The sequence below is a fragment of the Malaya genurostris genome, chromosome 3, assembly GCF_030247185.1.
Source record: "Malaya genurostris strain Urasoe2022 chromosome 3, Malgen_1.1, whole genome shotgun sequence".
NCBI classification, from domain to species: Eukaryota; Metazoa; Arthropoda; class Insecta; order Diptera; family Culicidae; genus Malaya; species Malaya genurostris.
In genome coordinates this window covers 191,302,446-191,325,162 of record NC_080572.1, presented here as the reverse complement: position 1 = coordinate 191,325,162, position 22,717 = coordinate 191,302,446, and the positions used below count along the sequence as shown (strand labels likewise).

The 22,717-nt window shown below is 36.3% G+C and overlaps 5 protein-coding genes and 1 long non-coding RNA gene across 11 annotated transcripts; 4 read left to right on the top strand and 2 right to left on the bottom strand.

The window, feature by feature from the left end:
- The first annotated feature begins 792 nt into the window (after positions 1-792).
- Positions 793-3,192, top strand: LOC131439505 (major royal jelly protein 3-like). Its single transcript, XM_058610607.1, has 3 exons — positions 793-1,173; positions 1,238-1,849; positions 3,052-3,192. The coding sequence occupies exons 1-3, from the start codon at positions 793-795 to the stop codon at positions 3,190-3,192; spliced, it is 1,134 nt and encodes a 377-aa protein (XP_058466590.1).
- Positions 3,193-3,529: 337 nt separating this feature from the next.
- On the bottom strand, positions 3,530-5,259 carry LOC131437054 (uncharacterized). Its single transcript, XM_058606103.1, has 3 exons — positions 5,139-5,259; positions 3,832-4,072; positions 3,530-3,774 (listed from the first exon to the last, which is right to left on the bottom strand). Exons 1-3 carry the CDS (start codon positions 5,156-5,158, stop codon positions 3,598-3,600), a joined length of 438 nt encoding a protein of 145 aa, XP_058462086.1. The 5' UTR covers positions 5,159-5,259; the 3' UTR covers positions 3,530-3,597.
- A 3,647-nt stretch (positions 5,260-8,906) lies between these two features.
- Positions 8,907-11,119, top strand: LOC131437095 (FGGY carbohydrate kinase domain-containing protein). The gene is made up of 5 exons (XM_058606196.1): positions 8,907-9,211; positions 9,279-10,298; positions 10,351-10,425; positions 10,497-10,715; positions 10,774-11,119. Exons 1-5 carry the CDS (start codon positions 9,029-9,031, stop codon positions 10,921-10,923), a joined length of 1,647 nt encoding a protein of 548 aa, XP_058462179.1. The 5' UTR covers positions 8,907-9,028; the 3' UTR covers positions 10,924-11,119.
- Positions 10,981-12,405, bottom strand: LOC131437096 (mitochondrial E3 ubiquitin protein ligase 1). The gene is made up of 3 exons (XM_058606197.1): positions 12,191-12,405; positions 11,866-12,032; positions 10,981-11,814 (listed from the first exon to the last, which is right to left on the bottom strand). Exons 1-3 carry the CDS (start codon positions 12,293-12,295, stop codon positions 11,073-11,075), a joined length of 1,014 nt encoding a protein of 337 aa, XP_058462180.1. The 5' UTR covers positions 12,296-12,405; the 3' UTR covers positions 10,981-11,072.
- A 1,003-nt stretch (positions 12,406-13,408) lies between these two features.
- Positions 13,409-17,248, top strand: LOC131437805 (uncharacterized). 3 transcript variants are annotated; one of them, XR_009230834.1, is made up of 2 exons: positions 13,409-14,148; positions 16,730-17,248. XR_009230834.1 is itself a non-coding variant. In XM_058607391.1 (2 exons), exons 1-2 carry the CDS (start codon positions 14,276-14,278, stop codon positions 16,792-16,794), a joined length of 1,035 nt encoding a protein of 344 aa, XP_058463374.1. In that variant the 5' UTR covers positions 14,210-14,275; the 3' UTR covers positions 16,795-17,248. The 3 variants fall into 3 exon arrangements, 2 of the variants coding, with proteins under 2 accessions (XP_058463374.1, XP_058463373.1); XM_058607391.1 differs by lacking the exon at positions 13,409-14,148 and adding an exon at positions 14,210-15,245; XM_058607390.1 differs by lacking the exon at positions 13,409-14,148 and adding an exon at positions 14,210-15,257.
- A 1,963-nt stretch (positions 17,249-19,211) lies between these two features.
- Positions 19,212-21,262, top strand: LOC131437574 (uncharacterized). 4 transcript variants are annotated; one of them, XR_009230788.1, is made up of 4 exons: positions 19,212-20,048; positions 20,670-20,767; positions 20,892-20,997; positions 21,056-21,262. It is a non-coding gene; the product is annotated as an uncharacterized LOC131437574 (long non-coding RNA). The 4 variants fall into 4 exon arrangements; XR_009230787.1 differs by having other exon boundaries at positions 20,851-20,997; XR_009230786.1 differs by lacking the exon at positions 19,212-20,048 and having other exon boundaries at positions 20,106-20,767.
- The last annotated feature ends 1,455 nt before the right edge of the window (positions 21,263-22,717 follow it).

The following is a 22,717-nucleotide window of genomic DNA, read 5'->3' as shown; positions in this document are numbered from 1 at the left end:
AAGAAGTCTGTACGGAATTTAACAAGGAACGTTCGCCAGCTAGTCTACAATGGCTAAGTATCAAATGTTGAGAATAATATTCTGTTGTTGTAGTCTAATATTATCAGTACATCGAATAAAATTTGAATATCTAACACTTAATTATTTACAGCGAAATCAAAGTGCGTCCATACTTTCTGGGACAGTCTTTAGACATAAAGCTTACCTAAAAACCAACTAACTGATTTGTTTTTAGTAGTTTTAAATGAGCTCCATTTTTTCAGAGTGTCTGACTTTCAAATTTATTTTTAGCGTGAATGATTTCTTGGGTGACTAATGCATAGATATGTCCAATTTAAATATATAAACATTTGAATATAAAAATTTGGTTTGGTTTTTTCGCTTAGTTCGTAATATATTTGATCACAATCTTTTTCTACAGTCATCCAAAAACTCATACTAATCAAGCACATTTCCGCATTTTGTTACTGTTATGTTTAAAAAACTGTTAAAACACAAACAACCATACCCTGAAAACGTTTCTCTACCATGGTCAATGTCACGTGTTGCTCAATCGCTACTGGTAAACGGGAACTTATTTCAAAGAAGCATATTGCTAAGATATGTACAAAGATATGTTTAGGTAAACAAGCTCAGGTGAACGTGAAAACAATAGTAGCGAAGCCCAAGTCCATGTTATAAAATGGGATTCTGCAGAAAGCGGTTGACCAGTCGCGACATAGTCTGTTAGTAAACTTAGGTTTTGTGTTGAATGGATCAGTGTGGTAATTCTGAAGCGGAACTAATATGTTGATGTGGATTTTATATTGGTGTCTTGTGTCTGTAGTTTGTTCAGCGAATAACAAATCTACAGATTTTTCCGACAAGATCTATAGAATTAATGGAAACTCAATAGATTTTCCATGTGAATCAACGAAGAACATTTTCATTAGCACAGAACGATACAATCCGAGTAATATCATTCCGTTGCGCTTCCAAATTGATCACAAGCGTGACCGTGCGTTATGTGTTCTACCGCGTCTACGAACAGGTATTCCGATCACTCTTGGAGTGATTGATCTTCAACGGCCAAGTTGCTACGCACATATCAAACCATATCCATGTTGGGATTACCAGGAAGAAGGCAACTGCAATTCATTCCAGTCTGTGGTGGATGCGTATATCGATATCCGAGTAATACCAAAACATTTGGTGCACAGCTACGTGGCGACTAATACAATTTTTGCTTTGTCAATAGCACAACATCTGGACACTGGATACTGGAATCACAAATTATCTACAACAGCCAATCAAACGTTGTTCACCGAAGGTAGTAGCATTCTCTTTAGATAGCGACAGAACTGTTAAGACCTTCGACTTGAGTGAAATAGTGAAGCCATCATCCAGACTACAACATATTGTTGTGGACTATTCTTTGAGTGGTTCCCCCTATGTGTACATAGCGGATGCTGAGGGAGCGATCATAGTGTTAGACATACAAAATGACAGGAGCTATCGAGTTGTATTGCCACGTGCCGTAGCAGTTGGCTGCATAGAAACGGATGTACTTTACCTTTTACTTCTGCGAAGACCCAAGAATCAAAACACCATAGTTTTTTCGTATCTTTGCGGTCAGAAGGTATACGCGATTAAGTCCGAACATCTTCGGACGGGTCGTGGATCAAATGCCATAGTGGAGCTCGGGAGCAAACAGAGACATAGCGTACTGCTTGGTACGGATGGAGGTAAAAACGTGGTACTACGGTACAGAGGCGAAAGTGAACTGTACCTGTGGGACACTGATCAACCCTACAGGGAGTGTAACTTCGTGCTGGTGCAGAATCCCGAAGAATGTCGACTGAGTACGCATGTGAGTAGAAAATGCCATAGTACCTCAAACCTATCACTATAACTTTATAACAAAATACTTCCAAATATCCAACCACATGATTTACCAGCGCTAGCGACTTCCAAATAGAATTGTAAAATCTACGAAAACTCACAATAATCGAAAGAGAAAGTAAAAAAAAGAGAAACTGTCACTTTCTCATACGGTCCTTTGGCAAATCTACCGAGAATTACGATTCTGTGCCATGTAGCGTAAAAAAATCTGGAACTCACTCCAACTTCAATTCACAAATTTCAAGTAGATTCATATGAAACCTATTAAAGTACCAAAATTGATGTAGAATTGTATTCGGATCCGACTTTCAGTTCCGGAATTACTGGTTGAAGTGAGTAGGAAATTGCAACTCGTCATTTGAAGCGACAAGCTAAACACGGAAAAATTCTTCTAAATTTGACTCATAACTGTATCAATTTGTAGTTTATGATAGTTGCTGGTCATACAAACCGTTGTTGCTTAAAAGTACACGCGGAACTTTTGAGAACTTAAAGTACAGAACAAGTTCCACGTGAATTTTCTCGCTGGTTAAGGATGCCGTTTACTTAAGTACCCCACAACTGATATATTCCACAGGGAATTTTTTTTGCAAAATTTGCGAATGCAACAAAAAACATCGTTGAATTCATCAACCGCGAATTAAAACAAAATTATATTGTATTCCATTTTGCTGTCTTCAACCTTATGCAGCATTATAAAAAAATTTTTTTTTTACTGATCGAAGATTCTCCGTGCCCTCAAGTTCGTCCCAGGTAAATAAGAAATTATGCGTAAAAAGACAGTGAAGTCGATATTCAGACTAAACTAAGTGCATTTCCTTGATTTAGAGTAAACGAGTTTTGAAATGTTGATCACCAATTCTTTTATATAATTACCACATTAATCATTATTTTATTTGCTCTGAAAGGATGGTCAGCGATGTGGCACAGAGAACCAACTTACAAATCTGAAATGATATCTCAACAACAACTACATTACAAATGCTCACACAAATTAGCGTGTGAATTTATTTATCGCGTAACAGCTAAACTACCGTTCCACGCATAATTGTCTCATGTCCAATGGGATATTTTGTGTACATGAGACAATTTTGCGAACGGCAAATTATACAATACAGTGCTCAAAGCTTCAAATTTTGTAATTATGAATCCAATATTTTATTATTTCAGGTTGCTCCTGGAGGACAGGATGAATTACTCTACTCATTGTCTTCAAACATTGCTGACTACCTGAATAGCACTAGCGGAGCGGGTGGAGCTTCCGCTCGATTGAAATTCATCAGTAAGGATTGTGATGACGATTGTTATTGAATAAATGTCAGGCGTTTTAGCTAAAAAAAGTTCTTCGCAACAAATATCTTTCATGTAGAACTACAGAAATTTCTCAAAACTGGCACGGTGATATACAAAGAAAAGCAAAGTCTGGGTATTTCATTCCTTTTGTGGAATTTTACCATCCAGTTTCAACAGACTACGCAGTCTATTCTTTACGTACAGAATCATTACATGACAAGTACTAAAATTCTGTTGGCCCTAAGAATCCTTCCAGATTGGAACTTGAACATACGACCACTGTCTTGTAAGACCAACGCCCTATGCATTGAACCCTTAACCCGGAATTATACGGTGATATACTGATAATCAGAAATTTATTACTTGAAAAAATCCAACTTTTGTACATTTTGACATATATTTCCTAACTATAAATTTGAATGTCTAAATTTCTTTCATTTTGGTAACCTCCTGAACAAAACGATCTTTTTGCGCTTGACCGTGACAGCTACCAATCCTTTTATTAACATATTCCTGTTGGTATCGAGCAATAAATTTTTGACATTGCTGAAGAGTAGCTCCCACATACAGTGTTCGGTATCGAACAGATTCCGTGTCAGCCTACAAAATAGATACAAAATAGTATTAAGTCGTCGTAACAAAATAATTATTACTAACCACAGTCAACAATGGTAAAATACTAGTAACAAAGCGGTGTGGGCCGTGACGAGTTTGAATGATGCATAGCCGTGTTTTCTCATTGAAATATATTACATGTAGTCGAACGGAACTAGCAATGCCAAACTCCCCATAGTATTTTTCAATCTTCTGCCTGAGGAAATTTGCCAGATGATTTGAGGTGAGCGATAAAGCTTCGGTATCCGATCGGTTGTTGCAAAGAAACTGGACCAAGATATACCTAAAATTGGATAAAGAAAATACATATTGAAATTGAAACTAATACTGAATGCATCGGTTCTAATGAAACTAATACTAAATGTATAGATTCGACAGCAGTTGTGATCGTATCTGAGCTTTATTCATCTTTCATCTCCTTGGAGATAAAATAATACACAACGGTTGATTTTTTACCTACTTTTGAGTTTTTCAAATGTCGCCTTTCATTCGGGCTTTCTAAACAAATAGCAAAACTCAACTTTTTTTTGATGATATCTTTGATTATCGATTAGTACTGGGTACTTAAATAAAATCTCCATGATCGGAGTCGGAACAAAAATTAAACAAATAGGAACTATAACAACTCGTAGAATAGTCCCGAATATACTGAAGCCTTTTTTATGAGACTGTTTTATGAGTTTTCAAAGTTATGCTTTTTTATGCAAATTTTCGAATTCATGTTTTTGTTCTATTTTTATGTCAAATGTGTTAAGACTCTTTCGACTAGAAATCGCGTTTATTAACCCATAAACCCGGCCGAATGTCAAATTTTCCTAAGAACAAAATTACTGGGCGAAATCCATGTACCCTAATTCGATCCAACGTTTACTCTCCACTCTGTGTGTAAAGATTAAAAACATTTTTACATTCCAACCAAAATGTTACGAAAAACAATTTTGCTTAGTCTTTAAGAAAGCTGAAATCCTTTACGGTAAATCTCGTCAATGACAATCTCTATGGCATCATCGAAACAATCGGAGGAGAAAAGAAATACAGAGAAACTCGTTTCAAAGAGATAAAAAACAATTCTATTTAATTCCACTATATTTTACAATTTACTACTTCGCCACATATACCAGTATTTCGATGTATTATTTGGAACCTTCTTCAGTGTCAGTTCTGTATCACTAAACACTCAAAAAAGTAACTTTTGAAAGAGAAATTATTACTTGCGTATACGACCTTTCGAAAAAATAACCGATGATTACGGATTGGTGATAGAACATGGTATATTTAATGGCATGTTTGGTACTGGAATTTGCATTAAAACAAATCAAATTATTGAATAAATCGTTTATATTACGAACCTATTTTTGACACGGACCATTCTGAGTGAAATATCAGAAATTTAATACATAATAAATACACTTTTCGACCATTTCTTGAAATCTTCAGCACCGCGTCCGAGATAAACAAAACAAACTCTTGTCATCAGTTATCGGGGGATCAAACCCTTGCTATAATTGTACTAAAAGGCTTGTATAAGAACTGCAGCCCGGTAGCAAGGATAGGGCGCTTCGAAAAGTGCTATCGTAATCACCATCTGGGGTATTTGGTGGTCAATCAGAGCGCTCAGAGTATGGTAAACAAACATTCGAGAATTTCAATTCGAGTAACATCTTAATTTCCTTATCGTAGTGATGATATTCTGATCGATAATTTGCGGGGAAGTGCGGTAAAGGGTACTGAATAAAGAAGTTTGTACACACTTAGAAAATTTCGCAGAATTTTCAACAGCTGAACGTTCGGTAATTGAATTGAATACCGATCGTTCGATTATTGCTGAATTGTCAAACAACTACCGTGAACTGTAAACCAAATGGATCTAACAAATGGTTCGGTAATTGTTTGCGTTTGTTTACTTTTGGTTAAATTCTGAATTTGAATAGATTTTCGGATTTCATAAAACAATACACATTTTAAGCTTACGATATGTTTTTTTCGGATTTGTATATTTCCACGACAAGATATAAAAAATGCCTAGAGAAAATGTAACGTCACTTCCCGGTTGAACGGAATTATGAGCACAGACTAACAGACAGGACACTCATATTAGATTCTTCAATCATTTTAACGGTCATTTCGAATATTCCTTTATTTGGGACAGTACTCACATGTGTCATGATGGCGTCACGTTACCATATCAAAAACATCCTATCTGTCATCTAGACTGTGTTTATTTTTTTCATTTATCAACAGAGTTGCCATTCATACAGAATTACCTGTAATGTATTGATTTGTATACGTCCATGCGAATTTCATGCAGGATACAGATTTAATACATATTGCCAAAACTATATACATAATTGTGCCTACTTCTCATCCTCCAACGCAATACAAAATCGAACCCGTTTTGTTACAATATTTACTTGCTTCTTGTCTACCGCCACTTAATTTCGGGTGAAAATTACCAACACAATAAAAAATAATCTAGATGAGCAACGTTGAGAAAAATACATGGTTACCTTCTAACATCGCGAAAAAGTTAAATATATTATCAACGTAATCCAATAATTTATTGTGACGATTCATTTTCAAATATTTTGATGAAATCAGGCATCCCTGCAAGCAGCTGATCGGTGTTGACAAACGAGGGCAACTAGTAAAAAAAACTTTTACGTAACACAAGGGGTGTACAGATAGTAAATAGTTCGCGCAGTACAATATAGGTGGAACTAGTGCATAACGAAAAATTATTTATATAAGAATTTACTCATACTGTCATGTCTGTTAGTCTGTGTTATGAGCGCCTTTCGAAGCACTGCACAACCGGTCAAGTCCACCAGAAATAACTCGAGCGAAATGTATTGGCTGCAAGTGGACAAGATATTTTTCGATTGGTAAATAAAAAGACACCTACTGAAAATTTTAATAACTGTTTGACAGTTAGTTTTCACGACAATCAGTGTTCGGTTATTGGAAGATTATTTTACCATACGGACGGTATGGATTTACCGTACTCGGCGACTATTCAGATTTACCGTATGAATTGTATATCTATTTACAGAATCCTGTAATAAAAACTTGCGTAAAACTGATCGTCCGGTAAAAATTTGCATAATTTTTATAAAATGAATTTCATGTACCGAAATATCGGTAATTTCTATTGATTACCGAAAGTTTTCGTCAAAAAAATTACCGAACAACGGAATCGAATCTTAGTGTGTAGACCCCTACTATTTTATTTGCTATATTTTTTTTAATTTTGAATCTAGTTTTAACGTTATTGAATCAGTTGCTTAAAATTGGGTTTTTGGCTGTGAACCATTCCGCGCTTAATTTTGGTTGAATTCTGACACCGGTTATTTTTATGTTGTCAAAAATGCTCGAAAGCATGGTTATTTTTGACAGATCAATGGTTATTTTCCGACACTGAAAAAAATCTTGCAAAGAAAATTCCAATATCAATTCATAGTTAAAATTATTTCCAGTGCAAAATAAACCCAAATAACTTTCCATCCGTCAAATTTTGAAATGGGCCACAGTTTTAGTTAAATTTAATTACTCGACCGCTCAAGTGTCAGATATTAGCCTAAAAATTGAAATTAACCGCGAAATGGTTCACAACCTTAGTACAATTTTATTTATATTCTATTAAAATGATTAACACGATGCGATGTATAAGCACAAAAAACAGACATCCAAGCTAGTACAAACTTTTTCAAAAAAAAACTCTGTAAAGCATACAAGTAAAAATCCGGTAAAAATCACCGTTGCGCACGACTTTGCACGCGTCATTTACCGTTGTATGAAAGCTCGAACGCAAGAGCCCATAAAGGATTAATGGGCTGCTCGAAGCGCCTCTACAGGAGAATTGCTACTTGGTGGTTGCTTTTTAAAACAACCGTTAAATTTCTTACACAAATTGAAATTTCTACTTGGATATCTGTTCTCTGTGCCTGTACCTCCATTCATTCAACGAACGACTTATCACAAATTTTAATAAAAGGCGAACGACTTACTAAAACTTTTAATAACTGTTTGACAGTTAGTTTTCACGACAATCAGTATTAAAAAGGGTTCGGTTATTGGAAGATAATTTTATTATATGGGCAGTACGATTTTTACCGCAGTACGAATTTTACGACTATTCATATTTATCGTATGAATTGTATATCTATTTACAGACTTCTGTAATGAAAACTTGCGTAAAACTGATCATGCGATAATTTTTGTAAAATAAAATCACAGAGAACAGACTTCCAAGTAGAGATTCAATTTGTGTAAGAAGTTTAACGGTTGCTTTGAAAAGCAACCACCAAGTAGCAATTCTCTTGTAGAGGTGCTTCGAGGAGCCCTGTAATCGCTTATGGGCTCTTGAGTTCGAGCTTTCATGCAATGGTAACTCATGTGTGCAAAATCGTGCGCAACGGTGATTTTTAACGTATTTTTATTTGTATGCTTCACCCAGTTTTTTTGAAAAAGTTTGTACTAGCTTTGATGTCTGTTCTCTGTGATTATATTACTTACGCGCCCTTCTCAAAACAAAACATTAGGCGGCATGTGCATCATTCTTGCACTGGATATTTTGGTTCTATGAGGATCTTCCTTCCCGAGGAAAGCGTATTAGTGACTGCTTACATATCCGCCCAATTCTTTTTGTTCGCTTTTCGCTAACAGCCATAGAAAGAAGGTGAATGGATGAATCATATCGGGGCTACTGTATGTCTACCCGTATCCGTTGGCAAAACTTTGAACTGATGGTGATCTCATTTCATATCACATATCACGTAAAAAGACTTTATTCGCATGTTGGCAAAGCATATGTCCAATATTTACGTCAATTTGCGCTTGCTATACTAAAAAAGCATGCTTGTAGATGGTATCATACTTATCATCGTCATAGAGCATGTTTTTTTTACTTGCGTCGAGTATTCTAATGTTACCTGTTATTTTTTCAAGCTTAATTTTAGCCAACTCTTTTTTGTGATGTCAATATTCTTTGAAGAGAGAATAGATTAAATTTAAGTTATTTACTTTGAACACATATTATGTTGAAGGTATGTGGAAATTAATTCAATTTCTTTTGTTTTCATCTTCTTTACGAAATTCGGTTATCACCCTGTAATCACCGTTATCTGCTGTCCAATAAAATATAAACATACATAGGTACGAAAAAAACAAAGCATTACATTGGCAGTAATATAGTAAGAGCTGAGCTTCATTCGGTGTAAGAAACGGATTGAATGTTGCGCAAATGTCTCAAGTAAATTTGATCGGTGTTGACGTAGGAACGGGAAGCGTGCGTGCGGCATTGGTTACCAGCAAAGGTGAAATATTGAAAACATGGGTAAAGACGATACAGACTTGGAACCCACTTCCCAACCATTACGAACAATCCAGCGATGATATTTGGAATGCCGTGTGCGAATGTGTTCGTGTGGGTATTATACTAATAGTAGAGTCTCGTTGCTCCGATTGACCTTCATCTCAACTCGTTTTTTTAGAATGTGGCATCTCACTGTCCTAGAGATGAAATTAAAGGTATTGGATTCGATGCCACTTGTTCGCTGGTCGTTTTGGATAAGAATGGTGAGCCATTATCAATTAGCAGCTCAGGACGCAACGAACAGAACGTGATACTTTGGATGGATCATCGGGCACAAGCGGAGGCCGATTTCATCAACGCTACCAAACACGAACTACTGAGCTATGTCGGAGGCGCAGTCTCGTTGGAGATGGAATGTCCGAAGCTGTTGTGGTTGAAAAGAAACATGTTTCAACAAACTTGGCTCAAAGCGGGAGCATTTTTTGATCTTCCCGATTTCTTAACGTACAAAGCTACCGGTAGTCTAGGGCGTTCGATTTGTTCTGCTGTTTGCAAATGGAATTATGATGCTATCAAAGGATCCTGGTCGCACGATTTTCTTACCCAAATCAATTTGGGTGATCTTGCCGCAAACAATTTCCATTTGATAGGTGAGAAACTTTATGTTCCAGGCGATCCCATCGCAGAAGGATTAACCCAGGTGGCAGCGAATGCCTTAGGCCTGAATCCAGGCATTTCAGTAGCTACTTCCATGATTGATGCACACGCTGGAGCCTTAGCACTATTAGGTTGTCACAATCCGGATATTAAATTGTCTGATTCTCTTACGACAAAACTTGCTATAATCTGTGGAACATCATCATGCCACATGAGTTTAACTTCGCTTCCAGTTATGGCGCCAGGCATTTGGGGACCATATAAAAATGCCATCTTTTCAAACCTGTATCTAAACGAAGCAGGTCAAAGTGCGACTGGCGTTCTGATAGATTTCATTTTACAAAGTCATCCTTGCTACAGTCAGCTACTTGAAAAGCACGGTTCACATGCCAAAATTTATAGTTTTTTAAACGAGTATCTGTTAGATCTGAGGCAGCGTAGAAAACTATCATCAGTACACATGTTAACGAGCTGTCTGCACGTATGGCCCGATTATCATGGAAATCGCTCACCTCTGGCAGATCCCCATCTTAAAGGAATGGTAAGTTAATACAGAAAATGAGTAGGTCTAGTACAAGCATAAAACATTCCAGCTATCCGGATTAACAATGACAAAAGATGTAGAAAACTTGGCGTTGATCTATTTGGCTCTGATGCAAGCACTAGCGGTTAGTATTTGGACACAACTACTCGCCATGTAATATCCTAAACTTTTCGTTATAACATTCTTATGGTTTAGTATGGAACCCGGCACATTCTAGACGTACTGGCAAAGTCTGGCAGGGAACCCATTCGATCGATTTTACTCTGCGGGGGTTTGAGCAAAAATGCACTGTTTGTTCAAACTCATGCCGACATCTGCTCGATACCAGTTCTGCTACCGCATGAAACCGAAGCAGTTCTTCTCGGATCGGCTATTATGGGAGCTTGTGCAGCAGGAATTTACAACGATCTAAAGGTTGGTTGAACGTGACTGTTGTTCGAATATGTTTTTAGTTGATTCTATATATTTGCAGGTGGCTGCATCTGAAATGGGAGGCACAGCTGAAATTGTCAAACCAGATATGAGTGATGACAATCGAGACTATCATGAGCGGAAGTATCGTGTGTTTTTACGAATGGTCGACGACCAGAAAGCTTACGAGAAAATCATGCATGGCCCATAATACTATTACTACAGGGATATTTCACAAAACATTCTGCATGCTGCAGCATTTTAGGTATAAGTTTGCGTTTTTTATATGTGCAGTACGTACAGTATAACTGAGACTTTTGTCGAAAGGATTAACGTTCATTCCAGTACATTACGAGATCCTTAAGTAATAAATGCCGCCGCTTTTGTTTCAATTTTAGATCGACAAACAGGACAGTTCAGTTTTATTTTTTCAGCACAGTTCTCACAGAGGCATACATGACCGCAAGGCAGGCAGATCACTTCCTTTGGATTATCCACACAAACCACGCATCGTTGTTCATCGTTAAACACTTGTTGACGCGCCAGTGCTCTTCGTTGTGCCCGCGATTTATCCAATCTGTTTCTCAAATTTTGTTCGTTCCATTCCATTTTTTTACGTTTCCAAACCTTTCTCGTGATTAATCCTATCAGTACTGCTGATATCGTTCCACAAATGATAACCTTGAAAAGCATAGATGATTTAGCTTCTTCAAATTTTTTCAAGAGAGTGTTCTTTGTAGCAGTTGTGAGGAACATCGGAGCAACTGAAGACGGTTGCAATCTAATGCTGTTACCATCTAATTCAATTTCTCCCACAGCCGTAATAAAACTTCCATCACGCAGGACTTCCTCCGTTGTTTGCATTCCTTTTTGCCGTACTCCGGAAAAGAAACCAAACATATGATCGAAGAAAGATAAACTGGATGGCTCATAGTTGTCATAAACCGTATCCATATCTAGAATCTCGGCAGACAGTCCATCGACGATTTCCACCCCTAATTTACCGTTATTCAAACTGAATGGTACTTCGTTGCATGAGATGTGAATCAACTTTCTCTGTTCGGCCCAAAATCCGGCAAAACCCCGAGCAACCCGATGTTCACTGAAAGTAGATCGATATAGTCATCAAAATTTTACTCGCAGCGCAACATACTTGAGCTTCATAATTTGCAAAACACCAGTGACCGACGGGGACATTACACTTTTGAGTGCAGTACCTATCGGCGTAACGGTTCCTCGTATCACGGCATATTTGATTTTACCATCATTTTTCGATAATTTGCCTGGTAGAGACTCGTCAATCGATAGTTGTGGAGCTTCCTAATGAAAAATACATTATTTATTCGACAATCGAGAAAGTTTTACTATTGTTTAGTTCATTGCACACATATTCTAAGTATCAATCAAACACAGAGAGAACATAAATTATATATATTGGATAATTTTGATGACATAATTACGAGTTGAAACTGTATTACCTTCAAAGCACTACTTATTTTCTTGAACTGATAGTACTCCTTAAAGCATAGTCCTAGCAGAAGCACATCTACTCCCAAAAATACTGCTTCTTGAATAAAATCCATCTTTGTTTACTTTAAATTTTCCAACTTAAGATAAGCAACTACGAGTTATCATTTTACTATACGAATAGTTGAAGAACATATCCCAAATCTCTTTCGTGTGTAACTGTGTACTAAAATGCAATCAAAAACAAATCGACGTCAACATTTCAAAAGGGCCTAAAAACAGATTCTCTTTGTTTACTTTCTCTTTCGACTATATCTGCGTAATTTTACAAACGTTCGTTACATGTTTGGTACTGTTAGAAACATGGGAATATTGTCTTTCATTCTACATAAATATTATGCAAGTACACGTGGAAATTAAGGAGATATCAAGAAAAGCGAAAGTAAACAAAGAGAAACTCTCATTGGTTTATGTGACCTTATGAAATGTTGACATCGAAATAATATATTTTAGAACCACACGCAGAGAAAAAAATGTAAAAATGAAAATTATTGAAATAGTAACAAAAGAAAATCTGATTTAATATAGCAAATATTACTTCTAGAAACTACAAAACATGAATCAATGAATTAGTTTGTTTCAATCAATATTTTGATAAAAATAACAAATATTTTACTTGTGCGTTTCTGTCAATTTCTTGACAAACAATCTCACAGTAAATTCAAGCTGAAAAATTCGTTCTAAATTAATAACTTTAGATGAAGTCAATAGCGGCCCTTACACGAGTCATTAAAAATGTCATTAGTAAAAAAAATATCATTTTAACGAACGTGTAGTGGTGCACTAATGACGAGATTTCTAACAAATTTGAAATACATCATTACTTAGTCATCATTTAAAATGACATTTTTAATGCTCGTGTAAGGGCCGCTAATAATTGTAACGCTTTAAATTTACAAACATTTTAGTTGAAATAATTCAACTTGAATTTAGTTATACCAACTAACGCTTCTATTTATTATAAACATACATTTTCGTTTGTTTTCACGAATGCAATGATTTCTTTCAAACTAATTTGCATGGTAATTTTTGATACTACTTTTATTTAAATTTCAATCAAACCCTGATCTTTTAATTAGAATCCAATGTCTTGGTGCTTCATCAGTCCGGTCAAGATCCCTGTATCAAATATATTTTGTAAAGAAAGTGTGTTATGTTTTTATTGTATATTGAATTCTTATTACTTACACTTTAGAGTGTATTCAGCAACACTTCGGCGCAGCGCGCAACACTGCTGTCATTATGAGCAAACTTAATAAATGAGCTAGAGGCTCACTTCTGTTATTTGCAACGAACGGTGTTAGACGTGTTTTTAGTGAACTCAAAAGAAAACCATCTCTGTTCCAGTAACGCTGGAACATATTAGTGGCGACGAGGAAAAGGAAGCTGATTTCGGACACATTTCTAAGGCGCAAGGAAAATTTCGGCGTGAGGAAGCTGTTGGAGTAATTCCGGGCGGCGGATAAATTTCGGAATAGCAGCGGAACGGCGGAATCGATTTCTGGACAATTTTCAGAAGCTGTGGATAAATTCGGTGTCGACGCTTAAGGTAAGCGTGACTTTTTTATTAAAACAAAAGAAACTATTGTGAGGTGGTTTTTGGTTCGCGAATCCGCTTTGTTCGCAAATTATAAGCGCTTTTGTTAATTGTGATACGCCATTTTGAATTTTTTTTTCTCGCGACGTCAGTTTTGTGGACAATTAAAATTTTTTCCTGTAAAGTTTTCGGTGGAAAGAAAAGTTTTTGCACTATATTAAGAGTGTTTTTTTTCTCTTTATTTTGAGAGTTAGGTACAATTTAGCACAGCAGGAGAAATCTGGCTGCGGAAACAATTTAATTGCTGCTTTGGTTCTTCGGAAAAATTTCGTGACTTTGGCATTGCGTTTGTGTGAGCGACGGTTTATTCCGGTGAGTAACAGAAATAATTACAGTTTGTTGTTTTAAAATTTTGACTTTTTATAACTTGTAATTTGTGGTGATTTGAAATTGATAGATTTTTGCCTTATATTTGATTTTGATCAGAATTTTGACAAAAATGTCCTACATGGTGGCCCCTAATATTGAACCTTACCGCAAGGGCCAATCTTTTGCTACGTGGATTAAGCGTTTAGCGGTTCATTTTCGTGTCAACAAAGTTAAAGATAATGAAAAAAAGGATCAGATGTTCATCTTGGGAGGAGATTTTTTGTTCAGTATGGCAGAAAAACTCTACCCCACAGAAGCAATGATGGATGAAGTGTCGTATGATGTATTAGTGCAAAAACTTAAGGAGAGACTTGATAAAACTGATTCAGTCTTGCTCCGAAGATATAATTTCGGCACAAAGGTGCAACAACCGGGAGAATCGGCAAGCGATTTTATATTTTCGTTAAAACTCCAAGCGGAACATTGCGAATTTGGGGAGCAAAAGAATCGTCTTATTCTTGATCGTATTTTGGTTGGGTTGTCTGATGGCTCGCTTAAGCATCGTCTTTTTACGGAGGATAGCTCCAAGTTAACGCTTGAACAGGCGGAGAATATTATCGCTACGTGGGAAATGGCGGCTACTCATTCAAAAGCTTTAACGAACAGCGATGTCGATTTGGTAGCTTCACTGGACACTAGGTACCCTTTGACTCAAGGTAGAGGTGCGGTTACTCAACGGATGAGGAGAGCTCAGCAAAATTTTCACGGTTCGGTAAAAAGTCGGCTTGGTGTTCGACCTGAAATACGACCGGCGGAAGATAGTCAGAGAGTACAGTTTCACTCACAGCGTTTTGAACATCGTGATTCGTCGGCCAGTTCAGCTCGTGGTCAATACAAAATGGACGACCAACAATGGCCGATTGATCAGCGTATCTGCTATCATTGCGGACGTAGAGGACATGTGCGAAGGAAATGCTACAAGTGGAAGAACGAGAGCGGCAAGACGGTTAATCGTGTTGACGCACAGGATTGTATTACCAGTGCAAACCATTCAGCAGAACCATTAGATAGCTTGAGGATCCAAGATTCGGACTCAGATGGTAATATCTCAGGTGATTTACAGTGTATGAACATTTCTTCCATAAACAAGATAAGCAATCCATGTTTATTGGATGTTAATATTGAAAATATTCCTGTACAGATGGAAGTTGACAGTGGTTCTTCTGTTTCAGTAATTGGAAAAGAATTGTTTGTTTCTAAATTCAGCCTTCCTTTATTTGAATGCTCTAAACAACTGATAGTGATAAATGGTTCCAGGTTGAAGATATCTGGGGAAGTTAAGGTTAAGGTTGAATATAAAGGAAGAAAAGCTAAATTGCGATTATTGGTCCTTGATTGTAGTTATCAGTTTATTCCATTATTGGGCCGACCATGGTTGGATGGTTTCTTTCCCAACTGGAGAAATTATTTCCTGGACGATTGGATGCCAGTGAACAATATAACAAAGATATACAATGAAACATTGATTACTGATTTAAAATTTCCATTTTCTGATATACGTGTCAAGAAACTATGTAAACCGGTAAACAATTTTGGAACTGATTCGATTGGAAAAAGTATCGTTCCAAAGATTGAATCAGTATATGACGTTCGTTTTCTTTTGAAACAAACAGTTTTGAAGTATTTTGATAAGTTAATGGTGATTTTCGATAAAGAGGACATTTATTCAGTATTTGCAACTAGATTTCAAGCTGGGGTGATTATTTCACAAAATAGTCAAACCGATATAATAAAATTGGCAAATAGAAGTAACACTGGTGACGCAAAAATGAAAAGACGCATAGTTTACTGGAATAGGTTAAGCACTACTATTAAAATGTTTTTTGCTGCTTGTTATGTTTGTGCAAGTATGGCAAGTGTTACAAAACAACAAATTATTTCAAAATGGACACCATATTTCTCTAAATGGGTGGAGGAAGAGATTATAAGAAAAGGAACCAGTATTCCAGAAGTTTTGATGGAACTGTTTGAATTCTTTGCTCGTTTTGGACTGCCAGACGTTTTAGTATCTGACAATGGTCCTCCGTTCAACTCGCATTCCTTTAAAAGTTTTCTGGATAGACAGGGTATAAAAGTTTTAAACAGTCCTTCATATAATCCTGCTAGTAATGGCCAGGCAGAGAGACTGATAAGAACGGTAAAATATGTTCTTAAAAAGTTCTTATTGGAACCGGGAATGCTAGAATTGAATTTGGAAGATCGGATAGATCTATTCCTAATAAATTATAGAAACCATAATATGACGATGGAGGGCAGTTTTCCTTCTGAAAAAGTATTTTTCTATACTCCAAAAATGTTAATCGGTTTGGTTAACTCTAAGAAACACTATAAAAAAATGTTAGCGACTTATACTTTAAATGATGATGATACAAAATCTGATCATGACAATAAGGCGGATCTGCCTGATCTAATAGATACTCTGACACCAGGAGATAGTGTGTGGTATAAACACAATATGTCTCATATACGTGGAAAATGGATTAAGGCATCAGTTTTAAAACATTGCTCTAAAAATTTATTGCAGATCATGGTTGGAAACGAGGCGACTACTACGGTTCATCGAAGCCAAATAAGAATCGTTACGAATAAACAAGGTTCACCATATCAGCCAAGACCATCGATGCGAGTGGTCAAGACTGGTCGGCCAATCCTGACTGTCGAGGAACCTGTAGTGGCAACACAAGATGGAAGCGATGTCCGGCAAATACCAGATCGAAATGCTATCCAACCGTCGAATGATCCTGATACACAAATTTTTAGATTAAGTAGGAAACGAAAATTCCCACCAGATCCGGTAGCGCTAACTGGCCTACCTAGGCGTTCGAAGAGAGCTAGAAAACCTAGAATCGAAAATGAATTCGAATATTTTTGAGTTTTGTTGTTACTTGAATTATTGTTCATTCTTTTTAAAGGAGGAAGAGCTATTGTATATTGAATTCTTATTACTTACACTTTAGAGTGTATTCAGCAACACTTCGGCGCAGCGCGCAACACTGCTGTCATTATGAGCAAACTTAATAAATGAGCTAGAGGCTCACTTCTGTTATTTGCAACGAACGGTGTTAGACGTATTTTTAGTGAACTCAAAAGAAAACCATCTCTGTTCCAGTAACGCTGGAACATATTAGTTTTCATTTTCAAATATATGATTAATTATCAACACACAATCAATCCTAGTTGTATAATTATACACATAAGACCACAGATAAATTGAACCAATTTTTCAGCATATGAAAGTACAGCAAGAATGAATCAACATAGACATTGTCGATAACATCAACTCAACTTTGGTTGACATGTAATAAATAGTTAGTTTATTTTAAGGTAGCGCTTCGCCGTGGTCACGGGAGTTCGCTGCCTATCCCGGGGTTTCACGCACTTTACCCAAAATTGTGAGAAAACGGAAATTCCAAGAACATACGATTCTAGATAATTAATTTTTCTATCGATTCGTATATAAATTGTGCCTGATAAACGTTTTTATCGAAAGATTTCGTGCGAGTTATAAAAATAAATGAGTTTTTCCTTATTCTTTCGCACGCACACAATGTCAACGCATGCATTGGGGTGTGCAAAATGCCACACACACTTAAATTTTTTAGCTGAGTCTCGGCAAAAAAATGCCGAGATTCGCACAGCCGAGTAATCAGCAATCATCTCGGCAAAAATAAAATAACTGAGCGTCTCGGCACCCTCAAATTTGACAAACGTCAAATATTGCCGAAATCGCCAGCATAAGATTTACTGTTTGCTCAGTGAAACGTTCGCTGAATATTCGGCAATCCAATAAAACGAAAAAATGAAAAAAACAAATTACCAAATCATCAGTAATTAAAAATTTAGTCAATTAATTTTGTTTGTAATTTCTAAACATTATAAACACACCATTCAGGATCAAAAATTCATTTTATTAACACTTAAAGGAGGCTTATAAATTTGTTGCCAGTAGTGCTTAAAGCCTCTACCTTAAAACATGTAGCATAATAAAAAGCGGCGTTTCCGGATGCGGCCACCTTGAGTCGAGCTGGAAATATGAAAATAAAAATAAATATACAAAAATTTTCAATATTTAATGATGCATATACGGTATTGTTCAAAAAATAAACTTACTTTGATCTATTGAATTTGTCCTCCGTTTTGTCTCGAGGACTCTTTGAGCCGTGTTGGGTGTTTTTCCCTTATAATGTGATCTGATAAAGTCGCTTTTTATAAAGCGAAACATGTCACTATATTTATTCAATATTTTTACTTGCAAGTGGTGCCACGTTTCTTCGAAGATTATTCATTTTTTCACTCGAGAATTTCATCAGAAAATAATCGCGCAATGCGAAGCGAAAATGTAACGCAGCAATAAATGACAGCTGTCGTGCTGAATCTCGGCAACAGCTAGCGCATATTCCGAAATCTCGGCAAACGTCTCTGCTGATGTCGGCATATCTGTTGTTTACTGATAAATTCAGCAAGCAATTATGCCAAATTTCGGCAAAGTGAAGCATTTTACCGAAATATCAGTGAATGCATTTAACGAAGTTCAGAAACATGCGTATTGATTACTGAGCAATCAGCAAATTTAGGTGTTGCTGATCAGTTTCGGCATTTTATTATGCCGAGCTCAAGAAATGGTTTTAAGTGTGCATGTGGTAGACGCTAACAACATTTCTTTTGTTTTCGTTTTCCGTTCTCTCTGCGTAAACGTTGAATATAGATGAGTAGAAAATGTAAGTAAGTGTTACTACTTTGTAAAATAATTACTATTCATGTTTCAATAGAACGAGAAATCAGTAATGATTTTCATCGTTACTAGCTTTGACGCTTTGTTGAATACGTAGCACATCCCTACATATGCGAGTTGTTTATAGCGAGAAAAGGAAAAAATAAAACAAAATGTTTAACAAAACTCGCACGAAATCTCGCGAAAGAAAAGCTTTCTAACTGATATTTTTCGTTAAATGCATAGTAAAATCATTTACCTACAATAGTATGTTTTTGATTTTTCGTGAATCGGGTTAGTATTGGAGAAATTTGCAATTTAGGGTGAAATTTCGGCGACAAAGCAAGAGGAAGCAGTGAGTTGTCTCGCTTCGACCTGACCACGGCGAAGCTGATTTTACTATGCATTTGGCGAAAAATATCTGTTAGAAAGCTTTTCTTTCGCGAGATTTCGTGCGAGTTTTGTTAAACATTTTGTTTTCTTTTTTCCTTTTCTCGCTATAAACAACTCGCATATGTAGGGATGTGCTACGTTTTCAACAAAGCGTCAAAGCTAGTAGCGATGAAAATCATTACTGATTTCTGGTTCTACTGAAACATGAATAGAAATTATTTTACAAAGTAGTAACACTTACTTACATTTTCTACTCATCTATATTCAACGTTTACGCATAGAGAACGGACAACGAAAACAAAAGAAATGTTGTTAGCGTCTACCGCATGTGGCATTTTGCACACCCCAATGCATGCGTTGACATTGTGTGCGTGCGAAAGAATAAGGAAAAACTCATTTATTTTTATAACTCGCACGAAATCTTTCGATAAAAACGTTTATCAGGCACAATTTATACACGAATCGATAGAAAAATTAATTATCTAGAATCGTATGTTCTTGGAATTTCCGTTTTCCTCCCCGTTTTCTCACAATTTTGGGTAAAGTGCGTGAAACCCCGGAATAGGCAGTGAACTCCCGTGACCACGGAGAAGCGCTACCTTAACAATAAAATCTGCCGGAGCAAATATTTTTTCAATTTAACTAGTCAACAAAGCAGTTTCGGAAAATCATTTTTTTACATTTTCTTGTAGCTTATCATTTCAAAAATATTGTGTCAAAATTTCAAATCAATTGAAGTGTAAGTTACCAAAAATATTTTTTTGCTCACTTTTTGAGAAAAAAAATTAAACGCGTTTTTCTGAAAACCAATTTTTCAAAGTCAGACCAATTCGTGAATAACCGCACTGAGCAAAATACCATAGTAACCGTAGCCTGTTTTCCATTGTCATTTCAACTATACGCTTAAATAGTAGCAACAATCATGATATATGACTATTCACCATCTGTATTGTATAAATTACTAGACAACAAAGACTACGACTTGACTAAACTATTTGTATGTATGACTTTTCTGGCATGGTCTTCCTGACAATGGTAGTCATCTCAAATATAAGAACAAATAGTTCAAATCACAATTTCTAGTAAGGTGAAATTGCTCTCGAGCCTTGATATATATGAGGAGCTAAATAGTTATCGCTACCATGTAAATATGTACACAGTATAATAATGTTACCATAAATAGATACATGGTTTAAATGAAATTATGAAGTTTGAAAACACTATTCATGTAGTCCATACCAACAGAATTTATGTAGTAAGCACATTATCGTATAGTGTTTTTTAACCGACGATGTTTTTCATTTGTGCTGACTATACAAATTGTCAATAAACGGATATACTTTGTTATTGTCACATAAAGTTACAATACAGCAGACAATTTCGTAACACATCAGTGATTGATTTGAAGAAAAAAAAGTATATTGTGACATATATTGTGCAATTTGGAAGGACTTGCAGGTGAGTAAATTTTGTAGCCTTACTAGTTTCCGTCGTTGAAATTAAATTTTTCAACAATTTTGCCGGTAATGGCTGTTTTCTAGTGAAATCGACGTCCTGTATAATTTTTATTATTCGTTATCAGTCGCTGTAGAAACAACATCAAGCGATTGATTAAAAACGACGAACATCATCCGATTTCCGGATTCAAATCGCTCGAATCCGAAGGAAAAAATAACAATATATGGCAGGTGGGTACTGAGGTTTGTTTCTGGACTTGGCTATTAATTTCTTCCATTTCTTCTTCAGGAAAAACTTCACCGAACAGAGCCTGGGATCAACAGTTGCAACCAAGCAATGCTGCTCCGTGTCTACGTTGATAATCAATATTTCACCAGGCACATCATCATAATAAAATTGTAATAATTGCAAAAATAAAATAGAATTCAATGAAACTATTTTGTTGTTCTTGTTCTAGAATTCAAATTCATAAAACTTTTTAACATTAGCTCATGTTTTGCTGATCTTCAGCATTGTTGAATCTACCACTGCCTTCAGTTTCGAAATAACTAGAAGTGAAATGTCAAAAATACCATGGCTCTGGTTATAGCGAAAACCACAATGTAAATAAAGATTCGGTCATGGTTAGCCTAACCATCTCAATCGTATTAGTTATTCATACAATATACTGTTCAATATTACTATTCTAGAGCCGATACAATTTATAGTAAACATGAACTTGACTATTGTTGAAATCATCTGATTTGATAGTCGGCTGAAAACCACTATACTCGCATGGTCAGGTTGGTCCTCTATATAGTAACTGTTACCATAATATTTTTCTGAGTGCGTAAACATATTCCAATTTCCGTTGATTTTATCTACACTGAAAATAATTTGCATCATGTGCAAAGCATTTGATTTATCACTGCTTGTAGAACACATGAAATTTATGAAAATATACACTTAACTCATATAATGAGAGTAAAAACTGTTGATATTCAGTGGAAATCATGCTATGTTTATATGAAATGCACATAAAAACAATAAGATATATCGTTACCTCTTGATTCTATATGCATTTCATGTGAATGTCAGATTGTTTTCGACGTAGATTTCAATTGAAATAGAGTTGACCGAATTCAAGTACATACATTTTTGCTGTACTCATTCCCACTGGATAAGTGTTCAACACACGTAGTTCGATTCAATAGCAAAACACATCACAACTGTGTGGGTGCAAACGAGTTTATAATAACTAATGTATAGTATGCCATGACAAATTGCGGTAGACATCATTGCACCAGGTCAAGCGAGCTGTAACAGAATTGCTTTGCACATTTCACCACGAACAACCTTACAGGTAAGAAGTGTACCGCTCTGGGTGATTCCGTTTCCGATTAATAGTTATAAAATGCACAATGGCGATCCTGCCAGGAGTTGCAATTCAAATAGCATAGTTATTCAAAACGGAAACGGAATCACCTAAAGCAACAGAAAATTATTCAAATATTTGGCACAAAGATTTTCATTTTCAAATGAAAAAAAAAGAAGCGTCGGTGGAGATTACGTAACGTTGAAAATAACTGGAACAAGCGGATCATTATGGTCGCGCATCATAAGCGGACCAGGAAGGTCGCGCATCATAAGCGGACCAAGAAGGTCGCGCATTATAAGCGGACCAGGAAGGTCGCGCATCAAAGCGGACCAGGAAGGTCGCGCATCAAAGCGGACCAAGAAGGTCGCGCATTAAAATACATTAAAAAAAATGTTGACGATTTTTTTTAATTGAAAAAGGCGGATTCATAAAATCGCGCATCACATAGCGGATCTGGAAGGTCGCGCAAATATTTAAATATAAAGAGCGAACCGAAAACGTCGCGCATAAAGGGAGCAGGCAACGTGGCCGTGCAAATGAAAAAAATAAGAAAATTAATGAGCGGATTTTCAATAATCGCGCATCGTAAAGCG

What these genes read in the sequence shown, in the direction of transcription:
- LOC131437095 (XM_058606196.1), top strand. Translation starts at nt 9,029, where the DNA reads ATGTCTCAAGTAAATTTGATCGGTGTTGACGTAGGAACGGGAAGCGTG. An exon ending in CCGTGTGCGAATGTGTTCGT is followed by an intron (nt 9,212 to 9,278) that starts GTGGGTATTATA and finishes TCGTTTTTTTAG; the next exon opens with AATGTGGCATCTCACTGTCC. An exon ending in GAATTTACAACGATCTAAAG is followed by an intron (nt 10,716 to 10,773) that starts GTTGGTTGAACG and finishes ATATATTTGCAG; the next exon opens with GTGGCTGCATCTGAAATGGG.
- LOC131437054 (XM_058606103.1), bottom strand. Translation starts at nt 5,158, where the DNA reads ATGGTCCGTGTCAAAAATAG. An exon ending in ATGGTCCGTGTCAAAAATAG is followed by an intron (nt 4,073 to 5,138) that starts GTTCGTAATATA and finishes ATCCAATTTTAG; the next exon opens with GTATATCTTGGTCCAGTTTC. An exon ending in TTTTACCATTGTTGACTGTG is followed by an intron (nt 3,775 to 3,831) that starts GTTAGTAATAAT and finishes TCTATTTTGTAG; the next exon opens with GCTGACACGGAATCTGTTCG.
- LOC131439505 (XM_058610607.1), top strand. Translation starts at nt 793, where the DNA reads ATGTGGATTTTATATTGGTGTCTTGTGTCTGTAGTTTGTTCAGCGAAT. An exon ending in ATGCGTATATCGATATCCGA is followed by an intron (nt 1,174 to 1,237) that starts GTAATACCAAAA and finishes CTTTGTCAATAG; the next exon opens with CACAACATCTGGACACTGGA. An exon ending in AATGTCGACTGAGTACGCAT is followed by an intron (nt 1,850 to 3,051) that starts GTGAGTAGAAAA and finishes TTATTATTTCAG; the next exon opens with GTTGCTCCTGGAGGACAGGA.
- LOC131437096 (XM_058606197.1), bottom strand. Translation starts at nt 12,295, where the DNA reads ATGGATTTTATTCAAGAAGCAGTATTTTTGGGAGTAGATGTGCTTCTG. An exon ending in AAATAAGTAGTGCTTTGAAG is followed by an intron (nt 12,033 to 12,190) that starts GTAATACAGTTT and finishes ATTTTTCATTAG; the next exon opens with GAAGCTCCACAACTATCGAT. An exon ending in TTGCAAATTATGAAGCTCAA is followed by an intron (nt 11,815 to 11,865) that starts GTATGTTGCGCT and finishes ATCTACTTTCAG; the next exon opens with TGAACATCGGGTTGCTCGGG.
- LOC131437805 (XM_058607390.1), top strand. Translation starts at nt 14,276, where the DNA reads ATGTCCTACATGGTGGCCCCTAATATTGAACCTTACCGCAAGGGCCAA. An exon ending in CTCAGATGGTAATATCTCAG is followed by an intron (nt 15,258 to 16,729) that starts GTGATTTACAGT and finishes AATTTATTGCAG; the next exon opens with ATCATGGTTGGAAACGAGGC.